Here is a 14413-nt window from a genome sequence, read left to right on the forward strand (position 1 = left end):
AGCTTTCCATGACATGTTACATGGCAGAAGATCACTCGCTTTGCAAGCTGCCTGTTTTTCACAATGGGCTCGGTAACCGAGCGTGCTGCCACAGCAGCCCCGTGCGTCCCAGCTGGACAAGCAGCTCTGAGTACAATGGACGTGAGTGACCAGGGAAAGATCAGAGAGCAAAAGCAAGGCAAACTCTGCTTATTAAGAAAGCTTTTGCTCAAACCTGAAAGCAATATGCTGATGTTAAACTCTCCTTAATTATTTACTCCTTCCTGCCAATTTATCAAGCAATTATATTTCAATTCACTTTCCACAGGGATTTTCCCTCCTCCGTACAATCTGCTGATACCATAAAATAATATTTGCAACAAAATATGGAATTGCTGAAATCAGGACCTTTAAATAAACTTTTAAACATTTCCTTGTGCAATGCTGCAGAATCCAGCAGGCAGATCTGCAGCCCCTCGGGTGGTGTTACCATAATGTGAAGCAGTAGCCTCAGAGATAATGCACGCAGAAATTGGACTCCTGAGGTGTCCACAGATCCACAGGGATGGCAACTCATAGCAGTGTCATGGAGCTTGCTGGCAGCAAATAAAGGTGACGTGAGGGGAACAAAGCAAGCTCCACTCTTGTGCATCCTCCGAACTCAAAAAACAACTCTGCAGACAGAGGCAGCAATGAGATTCCCTGCCCCAGCCCTTGTGATGTTTATATTGTTCTACCAAAAGTGTTTATATAGGTTGCACACAGTGTAAGGTGTTTGTATAATAGAGATTTACATAACATAATGAAGCAAAGATTTCAATTAATTTTACGTAAGCTGTTTCAAGTAGAGATAATGAAACTGTGTATTATGTTTCACAAGTCTGTATTACAAAGTAGTCATTTTACTAAAATTATCTGAGTATAGCACAGAATTCACTAGAGACTAATTAATACATAGCTGAATACCTCCGGTAGCTCAACACCGAACTGTTCCTGTAGTCTTAAAAGCAAACAAACAAATAAAACCCACAGTAATGTTAGAGGTGCCCTATAGCTCCCTCTGGTCTCCAGAGATGACAAAGCATGAATCTGCCTGCAAATACTTCAGTTACTCACAGTCCTTGCCGTGACGGTAAGCAGATGAGTGACTGACGAGATTGTAGGAAACCGAGCACAGAGCTGAAATTGCCTGGCTTGCAAAAGCTGTCTCCAAATCAGCTTTTGCACTGCCTGTGTCAGCTCTGACCAGCAGTGACCACCAGACACATCTTCTACATCAGCAGTGGTGACAGCTGCCAGGAAGATGACCTGGTGCCCCTGAAATGGTGATCAGCACTAAACACGGACATCCCAGATCCCTTGTGCTGGGCTTGGACTGCCTCTGAGCCCATTTCCCCCCACCCCTGCTCTGCTGCTTGGTTTTCTGTTTTCATTTCTCAGAAAGTCCCACACTGGGTTATTTACCAGAGCCACATGTTACTGCCCACCCGGCCTCGTGAAACTGCAAAGATGAGTTGTTTGCCAAGCAACAAAAAAATTGGAATACATTGTTTCTCTTTATTTGGATTCTCATTAAACCAAAATTTGCACCCAGACCCATCCACATTGAAGAATACTTTCAAACAGAATTTATACACCCAGAGCTAATTCACTCCTAATTAAAAGTCAGGATTCCTGGCAGAAGGACAGAAGACGAAATGCACACTTTTAAACTCAGCAGGCCCCAGCACAAATGTGCCAAAGGAAAGGAGGGAAGGTGGTGAGTTTTTTACCAGCACTATTGCTGCAATGCAGCTCCTGGGACAGGGATACCTGGGGCCAGCTCCTGCTCAGAGGATGGCTCTGTAACAGAAAGGTGATTTGCATGCCCACTACAGCACTTGTAGTGTTTCCCATTTAGAGGATTTCCCTTGTGCAAGGCTGTTTTTCTCCCTCTAGGGGTCACCAGGCCTTAAGGGGCTCTTGGGCTCATAGGAGCACCAGGAGAATGCTTGGTGGTTCCCCCCACAAGGCTGGCCCCAGGAATAAGCAGCTAACAGAAATTTGCAGAGATGAAAGACTCAGAGAGGAGCCTCTTCATTGCCAAGCAGCCAGCACCATCAAGGGGGAGGAAGACCTTAGCTCGGGGGCTTCTCCCTCCTGTTGGCCGGGGAGAAGGAAGGAGGTGGACATAGAGAAGAGATGGCAACAGCACAGCCCATGCTGAGGGAGAGCTGCTTGATTGGGGATGCACAAACAGCCCCAGGTTCAGCTCCTAATGCAAGGAGCTTCCTCACCCAGCGGGGATGTCCTCATCTGCCTTCTAAGGGCCCTGAGGTCGTGGTGTGTTGCCCCTGTCAGTCCCCTGGAAGGCACCACTGAGCGTGCCCCTGTACAACTGGAGAGCTGGGGTGTACTGGAGCAAGCAACATGTTGGTGCCATCAGCACTGCTCCTGCCAGGAGCCCTGGAGGAACTGCTTTGGGTACTACCATCACTACTGGGCTAGACTACGTGGAGGAGAGGGTCAGTGGTGGGGTTAGTTGCTGAGCTAGAACCCATGCCTCTTGAAGTACTGGGCCCGCCCGATCACGCTGTTGACGTAGTAGTTGTCTCTGCCGCAGGGGTCTTCATCGTAGACCTGGACGTTGCCGATTCTTGCACGGTAGATGCAGATTCCCCCTGGGAAGAGTTAAAAAAGAGTTATTATGGGCTTATAAATGAGAAATACAGATTTAAATGTAAAAATTCCTAGTATAAAGGGCAATGCATCTCATCAAACATATACAACAGCTTGGGAAATTGCTAATTGGGTCTTTTTACTGAAAAGTGATTCATTTTGCAAAATGCTTATTTCTATAGTTAAGAAACCCCTGATTCTCTCCAAAGGTGGGTAGGAACAGCATGCTGGTCCCACAAAAGGCTGAAGTCTAAAAGGATGGGAGAGCAAGAAATAGCAAAGAGTGAATAAAGCAGCATACAGATAACATGGGTGATGAACAAACCTGGATCCCAAGCATCCTTGACCCAATATACTTTTTTTTTTTTTTTTTTTAAAGTAACTGATGCTGAGATGCTATAAAATCTGCCAGGCTGCTGACCTTTTCCCTTTAAAAGTGACACCAACAGACACACAGCACTCCCATCACTCAGAGGCCTCCACCTCATAGAAACAAAAAGTGATCACCTGGTGTTGACTAACTGTTATTAGAAAGCTTACTGAAATATTCATATTAAAAAAAAAAAAGGCAGTGTGGGAACGAAAAAGGAACCCACAGGAAGAGGGTGTAGGATATCACACTGAACCTACACCTGTGTGAAAGTGCCTCAATGTGCACACCGCAGTGCAAATCACAGACCAAAGTGCTGATGGTGAAAAGTAGAAGAGGGCTGTTTTTTTCTGGTTTGGGAATCTCAGCTCTTAATGCCCTGATGGTGCCGGTAATGCAATGTCCCCTCTTTGTTTCCACACGTAACCTCCAGCATGTCCCCACTGCTGCGTGGTGCACGCCGTACCTCTCAGCTGCTGGTCCCAGGTCCAGGTAGGGTGCCTCGCCCGCATTTCATTGATCCCAAGCACCAGCATGGTCGAACACTGGTTGATGTGTTCCTCACTGTCCCACGTCCCGTAAGGCTGGTGGTAGCGCCTGTCGATCTGGAAAAGTCAAGCAAGAAGATTGGTTTCCCTCCGAACACAACGACCGGTGTAGCTTCACCTTGTTTTTAACACTCCCAGTTCACAATTCACAGTAGCGACCCTACTTGTAATAAAACTAAGGTGATAAAACACAGTCTGCAAAGGGAGTGTGTCCGAGTGTTGAACACGGGAAGGTCACAGGCCAAGGCAAAGCCCCGAGACAGGCAGCCCCTGCCGTGCTGCCACTTGTGGGCTCTCCTCTCTCCTATCCTGTGGCCATACCTGCATCAGGCCGAACCTCTGCTGCGCCTGGTCCCAGCCATTGTCCAGCAGCAGGCCAGCGCGGCTCTCCTGCGAGATGATGGCGGCAATGAGCGCCGGGTCCAAGCACAGGTTTCTGGCGACTCTCTTAATGGGGATCTCGTATTTCCTCAGGCGAATGATGTCCGCATCCGCTGTCCTCCTCAGAGCAGCAATGCCTGCAGACGGGGGAAAGGCAGCCTTACCCACTTGCCCTTACAAAACGGGGTTTGGGGAGGGTGCTGGTGTTAATGCTACAGCCCCAGCTGGCGAACAGCTGCATGGGTTGAAGTGGGGTTTGCTCCGGCTCCCTCTACTCAGAAGCTGAGGATCCTGCCTGTGGAGTTTGCCCTCCCACTTCCCACCAAGTCTAGAGGCTTCATGGAACCTGCCATGTTTCTGGGGCAGGGGGGAGGGCTTTCCTTCTCCCTTTTGGCTAATTGAATAGCTGCACCACATTTAATTTGGTGGTAACAACAGGCAGGTGCAGCATCTCTCTGTCAGGTACAGGTAGGCTGAGAAATCAAGCGGTGCGTGATACCTACCGCAGTCTGGGGCTCTCACGGCTGTGCAGGAAATCGTGGGGGCTTGAAGAGCATTTATATCGCCATAGCAACTGTAACTCGCAGACGGAGCTGAAAAATGAAATGGAGGTGTTTGAAAACGTAAGATCTCACAGCAGTATCACACAGCTTGCTGCAGGTGAATGCAAGTCAAGCACGAGGCATTCATCCAGGCCTGTAATCCAAACCACCTTGTGCTGGCCAAGCATATATCGTGGCCACTGCTCCCTGTCAGTGACATTACCAGTGACAGAGAACAGGAATTTGTTCTTTTCTGCTTGAGTAGGTTGAAGCAAATGAAACTAATGATGATTTACACAAATAGGCGTCTGCCCTGCTAGGCCTAAAAGCTGGCGTGGGGGAAGGAGCCACAGGCTCCACATTTATCTCAGAGGCCTCTCCCTGTCTGAGGCCCTCTGATGCCCAGCACCCCTCAGATGGGAACATCTCCCGTGTGTCCCCCCAACCTCATGGGGAATTAGCTGAGGGGAGCGTGTGCCTTGGGCAAATTACCCAAATTTCCTCAGTAACTGAGAAATGAATAGGCTCCATCAAACAGCCCGTGACATCTGGGAGACCGTTTCTGAGTAGGCAGAGAGGTCAGACAAGGCTAGCTGGGTATGTCTGTGACTCTGCAAAGAGTTCAGGGCAGGGTGCTTTCCCCAGCAAACCAAACCCATGCCCAGGCTCACCGATCAGGGCCGAAAGGCCCAGCAAGAGCAGCGCGGGGACCATGGTGATGGCTCTCCTCCGCTGCCCCAGGACACCTGAAAACACAGCAAGGTGCAAAAAGTGAAGAAGTTGATGGTGGAATTCAACAGCCCTGGAACAAAATGTGAATGCCAAGAGCTCCCCCTGGTCCTCCCCAGCCCTGGGCTCTCCTGGCAGCTGCTGGCTTCAGAGGATGGTGGTGGCAGGAGAAGTGGGTGATGGAGCCCTGTCTGCTTCTTATTTCCTAATTATTTGGGAGTTTTTGGAGGGACAGCTCCTCCATCTCACGTGCCACCTTGCCATCACCATCACATCAAAAAGGAGGCACCAAACCTGTGGCCAGGGCCACCAGGGATTTTTTTAGCCCGTTGCTTGCTCTCATGGCTCCTCTTGAACACCCACAGCATGTCTTTATAATGAGGAGGCACAGTACATTTGCTTTAAATATACAGGTGTTTGACATCCGGTGTACTACAGAGTGCATAGATCTCTCCGTTCAAAAGGCAATGTGGCTTTTGTTAGGCTTTGGGAAAAACATGTTGCCAAAAATCAAGCAATACAGCCCTCATTTTGCTGCTGAGAGCTTGCAAGGCAGTTCCAAGGTTTTGCTGGTAAAGTAATATTTCTGCATTAATTCCTTTGTGTGACAATGGCAGATAATCACTTTAGTAATGAATGCCTCTTATGTTTATTAATAAAATTCCAAAACATCATCAGATAATAGTTATCGGCTGGAAAAAAAACACATTGATTGCACTTGTCTTGCTGGCGAGGGCATTTAACTGAGCAGGTTTTACAGATTAGAAATGCCTTTTTTTTTTTCCCCAAGAATATTTTGAGTACGAAACAATGCCATGAGCCTTGCAGGCAGTCATCCTGCAATGCTATTAACACCTGAAAATGCCTTATTGATTTTAGTAATGCCTGACCTTTTCTCCAGTCTAACAGGTATTTCCACTATAAACCAGACTGCATGGATGCCCAAACACAAACAGGCCACCAATGTCATCAGAAAGACTCCCTTGCCCTGAGAGAGATTATTCAGTCCAGCAAATTCCCGCTGCCTGAGCTGGGTACATTCTCAGCAGCTCACTCTGAGTCCTAACACCAAGTATTTGCAAGCCTGGATCACTGCAGCCTGACCCAATACCTCTTAATTCAATGGTAAATCCATACCTAATGCTACAGTTTGTAGCTGTTTCCACAAACAGAAAATTCTCATGTTATAAAATTTTAAGTTATCAGACATATTTTTTAGTCCCATCACAAAAATCACCCCAAGTCTTAAGTAGAAACAGGGAAACAATCACAAAATTAACAAAATGATAAATCAAAGCAAAAATCAAGTCTTCTGCATCTAAAGAGATATTCTCCGACTGGATTCAGACTCACCTGTCTTCAATCAGCCTTCCTCTGAGGCAGGTCACTTGATGACTTTTATATATATGGGTATGAAAAGGTACCCACCCTCTGGGTTTTGGAATGTTAATTCCTGTTTAGTGTGATGACATTTGTTATAAAGTGTAACAGGTAATATATAATAAGAGCTTTGAACTCTTATGTTTCCTTTCATCCAAAGATTTGCACAAGCAGTGGTTAGTAAGACTCAGGACAATTCTGTGAAAGGAAATAAATATTGTTTTTCCTCCATCAGTGACTACACTGATGCTCCATAAATGACTTACAGAAAGCATTGCAGTGAATCAGTGGCAGAGGCCAGGCAAAAGTCAGATCCCTGCCTGGTGCTCTCCTTCCTTTACATCTCAGATCAGTCTGGGCACATTTTGGGAAGAGTTTTTTTCTTGTCTCCCCAAGGAGTTTAGATTGGAAAGCTTTTAATTGAGTATCATACTTTCACATGATTTCCAAAAAGGGACGCTGCTGCTGAGGCAAGGAGGAAGGGTACTGATATCCCAGCAGCTGAAGACAGTGTGGGCTCACAGAGGGTCTGGGACAGACTTGCACCATGTGGCAGAGACACTTTTTGCATGTGTAGGTTACTAAAACCAACTAGGAGACTGAAAGATTGTCTGGGAGGCCAGTGGCCTCTAAGCCTGTCTCCCTCCCCACATTTTTCTCTTCACCAGACTCTGCCTAGCATAGGTGGAGGCTAGGAAAGCAAGATTTCCTTCAAATAGCTTTCTTTCCATTATTTAATAAATGACAAATCAATGTATTCCCCTTTTTTTCCCTCTCCTTTGTGCTTTAGACCTGCTGAGTATGAAACACTATTCTGGACAGATACACATTTCTAAGTTCAAAACAAGCGATGGTTATTAGTCGTTAAAGCGCGGGTGATGATCAAGTGGGCCTTGTCACCTTAAAATCCCTGAATACAGCTATCAAGGACTTAGATCTTGCATTAGTAAGAAGGAGGGAAGCTCTGCGGGAGAATCTGGCCCTGTTGTTACACAAGGGTTGGGTTGTTAGTTCAGGTGAGTCTGAAGTCACTCATTAATTTGGGCGAAAACATTGAAATAATAGAAGTCTTTCCAAAGACCACAAAATGGCTAGGCATTCATTCTTCATGTGCAAACCTGGTATCTGGTTATTGTGTCTTGGATGGGACTAAATCTTAATTTTTTTACTACAGTGTAAGATTTTAAATAATTCAAGGTAACATCAGACATAAGGTACTAATCTATGTGGTATCTTTGGAAATAACAGGTAGAAAATAGAGCCATCACATGTACAATGTGGCTGTAAACATTTCCAAAGCGAACAGCGACCAAAGAAATGCTGGAGGAGAGGAAAGACAGAAGAAACAAGCTGGGAAGAGGCCAGAGTCCACAGCTTGATGGCAACAAAACCAGTAGATACATTCATTTGCCTCCTATAGAACAAGATGATCTGTATTAGAAAGAGATGCATTCTCTCAAATAGATGGAAATATTTGTGTGTTAACATCCAGCTGCCTTTTATAAAGATGGCATCGTATTAGTGGTAATAAACCAGTCTTCCTCTGTCACTGAACCTGCATTCTGCATTCAAGTTGATGATTTGGGACTTTTTTTTTTCTTGGAAAGTACCCTCTGATCGTAGGTAAGATTTCTTTCCGAATGGGTCTGTCGTTCATTAATGGTCCTTAAGAGAGTTTTCAGTTTAAATACTGATTTTTTTTGTTATGTATGTTCTCTCTCATTTATTGCCCACACAAAGATTTTCTCTACAATTCACAGTACTGTCACATGAATTCTTAATGCCTGCTCTGCATTGCATTGTTGTTTATTTACTTATTGAATTGTGGATGCTATTTTTGAAATACAATTATTTTTATCTATGCTGCTGTACGCTGTCAGATCCCCATAGCAGACTCTTCGTAGTCACACAATTTCCAGTACAAGGCCAAATAAGAGGTCATTTTCTCAGCAGCATTATGAATGAGATTTTTTCATGCTAAACACTTCTCTATCTACACAAAATTTGCTGACTGCCGTCTCTTCAACTGAATGCAGAAAGCAGGCAGCCTTTGTGGAAACAAGGTCATGCTCACGTAGCTGAATGGGGCAGGGCTCTAAGCCAGCGTGCTTGTCCAGGGCACTACCATGTGAAGGGACCTGCAGGATGTTGGAAAACAAGATTTCTGGTCTGCTCTGTGTAAACCCAGAGCAGCAGATCCAGGTGAACCACTTAATGAGAGCGAGCCGCACCTGCCACCAGCGCAGCAGCATTTTTCATTTTTGTGCTAGATTTAATTCGGAAAATGATGTCAAGTGCCAGATAAAATCTACCTCTGACCGACAGGAGGGATGACGACACAGCTGTAATTGGTGCTGCTCTTTGTTAGTTGATGCTACTTTTGATAGGTTGAAGAGGGGATGAATTAGGAGGCATCTTTGTGTACGTGACTAAAGCAGATCTTTCTAAGCGACTGGACTTTGTAAAGAGATATACTGTAATGCACTGGACTGATGTTCCTAAACGTTGCCTTCTCTCATAACTTTATCATACCTCTTTTTATATATTTATTATTCTTGCCCTTTTGTTTAGAAGCACAAGTTTTTGGATTCGTATGATAGTCAGAGACTTATTTAGAAGGACAACAAGTTGCTTGCCCTTATGGCTGCTAGTAGGGAAAGGATATGAAAGCCATGGAAATATGATGTTATTTTTAAATGAATATCAAAGAAAACACTACTACTACTACTACTACTACTACTACTACTACTACTAAACCCACCCACAACATAATCTGAAGCCCGTTTTGCTGTCGTGTAATTTTTAAGCAAAAAGGATGCCTTGCTTTCTGATGGATTTCATTCAATGGAGTGTGTGATGAAGAGGGAGGGGATGGAAGGTTGCATTCACTTATTGGATTGTATCTGCATCTTCCTAAGATTAAGAAGCAGAAAAGCTGCCTGGTACTCACAGTCAGACCCTGGTAATTAGCTGTGTTCAGGCACCACAGACACAGCTTCCCCATGTTTTTTCACTGAGAGTTGTTAGTTACACTGAACTGAAGGGAGTGCAGAGTGGTCAAAAGATGCTACCCTCCAGAATAGCAGTTTATGCCAATTTTACATAAGCTAGAAAGGAGTGCACCTGAGATGTAAAGCATTCAATACACACAAGAGCACAAGACTCAATACCACTAGTTCTTTTCTACTCACAGATTTTCCCCTTCTTGTTTTGTTTTCTCATGCCACATGATCTACCACTTTTTTTTTTTTTTCCACATTTAATCGAGGTGTAATCAAAACGCAGTATCATTTTGAACGGCATTACGTATTGCATATCGTTCTCCGCCAGGCTGAGGGCTATATCGTCATGTTTCATGGGATGGTGAGAATACTATCTAAAACCACCTGGAACAATATCCATGCTAATTACCGCCTCTTTTGTGCGTTTCAACTCCGGTTTCATAACATCACCTGGCAGATGCATTTCTCAGGCTATCCCTTTTGTCTGAGATGTAATTATAGGTAACACCAGGTATTCACAGACTTTACAACTACTTTATAGGGAAACTGCCCATGCCAACTGACGCATGCTGGATGCCTCGCACTAACTGGCCAGTTAAAGATGCATCTGTAGCCTCCCCTCATGGGCTTGTTTTAGACCCACGCCTTTCATCTCAGGCAAATCCTCTAGAGATGTCTCTCCCAATGTTTAGAGAGACACGGACAAGTTAATAATAGAGTTTCTTTTCTGCATCTAATATACCTTTGAGTAACAACAGCAAAAGTGAAGTGAGACGGGCTTCAAATTTGTGAGACACGAGGCTCAGTTTTCACTGTGCTTTGAGCTGAACAGCTGCTGAGGGCCAGTCTCCTTCCTTATCTTGCTGTACTGAAGAATACGGATTGGCACTGAAACATCCCACTCTGCACAAAGCCTCTCTCTAGCCATTGTGTAAGAAAACTAAGACCAGAAGTATTTATGAAAAGAAAAAACAGTATATATATTTTTTCTTCTGTTCTCTAAAATAAGACTTTGAATTTTACCATAGGGAAGGTCTAATAAATTGCTCACTGGACTGGATCTTAGGAGACTTTGGTTCATATCCCAGTGTAGACACAGAAATATTACCCAAAAGAAGTCATTTGGAGTTCAAGCCATGAGAGGGTGTGAGCTCATGAAGCATCTGTCATGCTCCAAAGCTGTGTTCCAGTTACTCCACTAAGATGCACTTTGCTCCTGTGCAAGTCTAAAGTGGCCCAGCCAGAGCAGTGTGGTCCTTACCTCCTAAAGTCTGCGCTCTGGTCTTTGTGTCCCAGTGTCAAAATCCCTGCGTGGATGGGAGTTTGCAGCCCACACTCATGCATTTACTCGCAAAAATAGGCTGTGGTGCCTACCCTGTTTAAACCAGCCACGGCAGTAGCAAGACCAATTTTGGTTGGAAGATACCCTCGTGAACGCAGAAACCCCCACTGAACTCCCTTTTGGGTAAAGCACTTACGTGCCTCACCGAGACCAGATGCACGGGTGTTCGCTTTTCAGCCTGTGGAGGTTGTGTTACTGCACACCAGCCGCAGAGGAAGCTGTGGGGAAGACAAGGGAAGGGCCCTGTAGCCAGGCAGCGAGGTCTTTCAGTGCCAAGGGGCACAGCTGCATCAGCTCCATGTTCCTGAGAACACTGGCATTTATATTACATGGGGAATTAAAACAAAACAAAACACCAACACCCTAACTGTGGAAAACACACAAAGCTCTGGGAGTAGGGAAGAGAACCTCAACCTCTCTCAGATCCATAAGCTACAAAGTCACGTTTTCTCTTACTCCCTCTTTCCAATCCCACAAGCCTTACGCTAGGTTGTACAAAGCTTCAGAAGCGAGGGCAGAGAGAAACGCTGCAGCTGGGCAAAACATTTAATGGAGCAGCTCGCTCTGGCAGCCTTCTGGATGCCTTGAATCCTATCCTGGGGCACCAGAGAAAACCGACAAACCTACTCCCAAAATATGGATTTCAGGAAGCGGCTGAAATGAGATAGTGGAGCACCTAGTTCTTGATGTGCCCAGGTCCTCCTCCAGCAAAACTAATCTTGTTTTAGTCTCCCACGTATAAAATGAGGATAGTACACTAGTGACTCACAGGGATGGCAAAGTAACATCTATGAATAATTAACTTTACCCATTAATCATGATAACTATTACGAGCTTTTCTGTGTGCCTGGAATTCATGATACAAAGCACCGAGGGCTGTCAACACTTTGGAAACCAAACAGGAAACACTTTCTGACATTTTTTTCTAGGGCAGCACACTTACAAGAGAAATAATTAGCAAGGAGGAAGAACAGGAGAGGAATTAATTTGTTTTTATATGGTGTACTCACCTGATTTTCATACAATGTCATCTTGGGAAAAGCCAACGTTTACTGAAGATTGCGTGGTTTGTGCAGAAGATAAGTTAATTAGGTCCAAACATATTTAAGAGGAGTCTGATGTTGAAATCATACCACAGGGCAGATGATGTTTGAACAGGCAGTGCTCAAAAACGCAAAGCGTAATAAGATAGGTTCAATGCTGAGGTGACACAGTTACGTGGCTCCTGGAGCAGTGGTGGTTTATTTCAGGTAGCTCAACCCCTGGCTGTAATAGCCAGTCGAAAAAACATAGCCTTAGAGTACGCATTGCACGGGATCTCTAAAAGCACGTTTTCTTACTACCCCCTTTTCAACAAAAAGCATCAAGTATCTGTCAGCGTACACACCCTTGAAATTAATTCACCAAATTTGAACTTTTTATTTTGTGATGGTTTTGTACTACTTTAGCCTGTTTGATGTGTTAGCTTAAATGGATGAAAAGGGTATGAGCATACATCCGCTTTCTCACATCTGATACAGAATGGGACTCTCCAGGGGATGGATAAAAAGGAGCGTCTGGGAGACTGGAACATCCAAGATCACCACAGTCGTATTTGTGAGAGTTAACATTGAAGGCTCCCCAAGAACAAAGGATCAAGCTAGACCTTCAGAGCAACGATTTGCTCAGATGTGGAGGAACTATTTACCTATTTATCTATTTACTCTTTAAAAGAGGGATCAAGAGCAACACCCAATAATATCAAATATGCTCCAATTCCAATTCCCAGAGGCTTTTAAACTCAGGAATATAATCCTGACTCTCTAGCTGTTGGATACAGCTAGTCTAAAAAGATGGATCAACCAACAACTGACAGAAAATCCCTTCAGAAAAAGCAGAGTACAGCTATTGAGTATGCAATGAGTCCAGAAGCCAGATTATTTTTGCATCAATTTGATGTGTGCACGCATACATGTAGGCGTGTGTGTAAGACGAAAACGGCAGCGTCAACATTCTGGTTGTTCAAAACCTGAATTTCCTATAGAAATTTCTATAGAAAAGTATTCCTTTTGGAACTTCCAGAAGGAAAATAGCACAACGTGGATAACTTGGAACACAGGACTGGAAGGCATCAATTCGTCAGTCTGCCTTCCTCAGTGGCCTCTATCACAAACACGGGGGTCCCAACCTACCGGGGGTCTGAGAGCAGCTGCTAATTTGTTACCTGCTCCAGAGCTTGCATCTCATCCAACCTCTTTCAAGGTCTGAACTTCTCCACGCTTCCCAAATCCCAAAGCTCCATTTAATTTTTGGGTGGATTCCTCACTCAGAGCATCCCAAGCACAACATGGGCTCAGTCGAGGATCAGCGCACAGACAAGTTCACATCACCTGGCATTAAGAGCTGAGCAGCGCCGACCTTGGTCAGTTGTTATTTTCCCCATGCATTAAGGATTACTTCATGGAAGCATCAAGCACGGAGTCAAGCACTAATCACTGCTAATGTTACATGCTCGGTTCATGCTTAAGCCCCGTAACTCCAAGGGCTGCATGTGAACATTTTCTCATCTCTTCATTGCGTAACGCCCTTTCATGGCTGACACGTACAGGCCAGGCACCATTTTGTGATTAGCCTGGGTTCAGGAGTCCCAGTTAGTCACGGCCTTACATACACCATCCTACAGCTGTAAGCAACTAATGACACACAACCCCTGCCTTTTCTAGATATCGTGTGTCCTCAAGGCCTTTTTTTGTCAGCTTTATTGCCACTACATCACTGTTGACAAAGCCAAGCTTCGTGATTTTCAAGTTTGTGCAGCTGACGTTTTGTTAAATTAATGTTCTTTGTATTGTTTCCTCTTCTAGCTTGCTGAAGCATGTCTTAGTATCATGGACATTTCAATATTTAATCTGTACCTCTGTACCTCCTGAGCTTCATCTCAGAAGAAAAAAATTGTTCCTCAATACTCAAACTAAAAGATTTTTCCACATTTTAAAGAATCTCTACATCTCACCCAAAACAAAAATCAATGGATTTGGATTGTTTATATCTATAGCATAGTATGCAGATCAAGAATGGAAAACTCACCAAGAGGACCATTCAGTAACAGTTTAAATCTTCATTCAAGACAGAAAGGGGAGAAAGCAGATGTAAAATTAAAGATCTGAAGCAGGCAGATCCATCTACAAGGCTGCCACTTCAAAAAAAGTTTAAACTAATTAGTATACACTCAACCCCCCCCTTTATCATATTCCTGTGGACTCCTTGTATCAGCACGGGAGCGTGTGTGGCCCTACTAGAAGCCAGAAGAAGGAACAGTTCGAATTGAAGATTAACCTAGAAAAAAAATCAACTTGAACTGCCATGAAACCACTGCCTCCAACTAGCATTTGCACCAAGTTTGTAATCGGACTGTTCACACGTGGAACTGAGTAACCTTTAACACCACAATATGTCAGAAACCTAACGAGCTACTGCCTAAATGCATTTCCAGAGAGAATGCA

The 14413-nt window shown here is 44.6% G+C and overlaps 1 protein-coding gene across 1 annotated transcript; it reads right to left on the reverse strand.

Annotated features, from left to right (window-relative positions):
• Window positions 1-1747: 1747 nt before the first annotated feature.
• On the reverse strand, window positions 1748-6681 carry LOC118253554 (lysozyme g-like). The gene is made up of 6 exons (XM_035558029.2): window positions 6561-6681; window positions 5150-5224; window positions 4440-4529; window positions 3877-4073; window positions 3474-3612; window positions 1748-2639 (listed from the first exon to the last, which is right to left on the reverse strand). Exons 2-6 carry the CDS (start codon window positions 5190-5192, stop codon window positions 2509-2511), a joined length of 600 nt encoding a protein of 199 aa, XP_035413922.1. The 5' UTR covers window positions 5193-5224; window positions 6561-6681; the 3' UTR covers window positions 1748-2508.
• Window positions 6682-14413: the final 7732 nt, after the last annotated feature.

Source organism: Cygnus atratus, chromosome 1 (genome assembly GCF_013377495.2).
Source record: "Cygnus atratus isolate AKBS03 ecotype Queensland, Australia chromosome 1, CAtr_DNAZoo_HiC_assembly, whole genome shotgun sequence".
Classification (NCBI taxonomy): Eukaryota; Metazoa; Chordata; class Aves; order Anseriformes; family Anatidae; genus Cygnus; species Cygnus atratus.

Coding starts and splice junctions, on each gene's coding strand:
- LOC118253554 (XM_035558029.2), bottom strand. CDS start 5,192: ATGGTCCCCGCGCTGCTCTTGCTGGGCCTTTCGGCCCTGATCG. Junction 4,530..5,149: donor GGGCCTTTCGGCCCTGATCG/GTGAGCCTGGGC, acceptor TTCATTTTTCAG/CTCCGTCTGCGAGTTACAGT. Junction 2,640..3,473: donor CTGGGACCAGCAGCTGAGAG/GTACGGCGTGCA, acceptor AACTCTTCCCAG/GGGGAATCTGCATCTACCGT.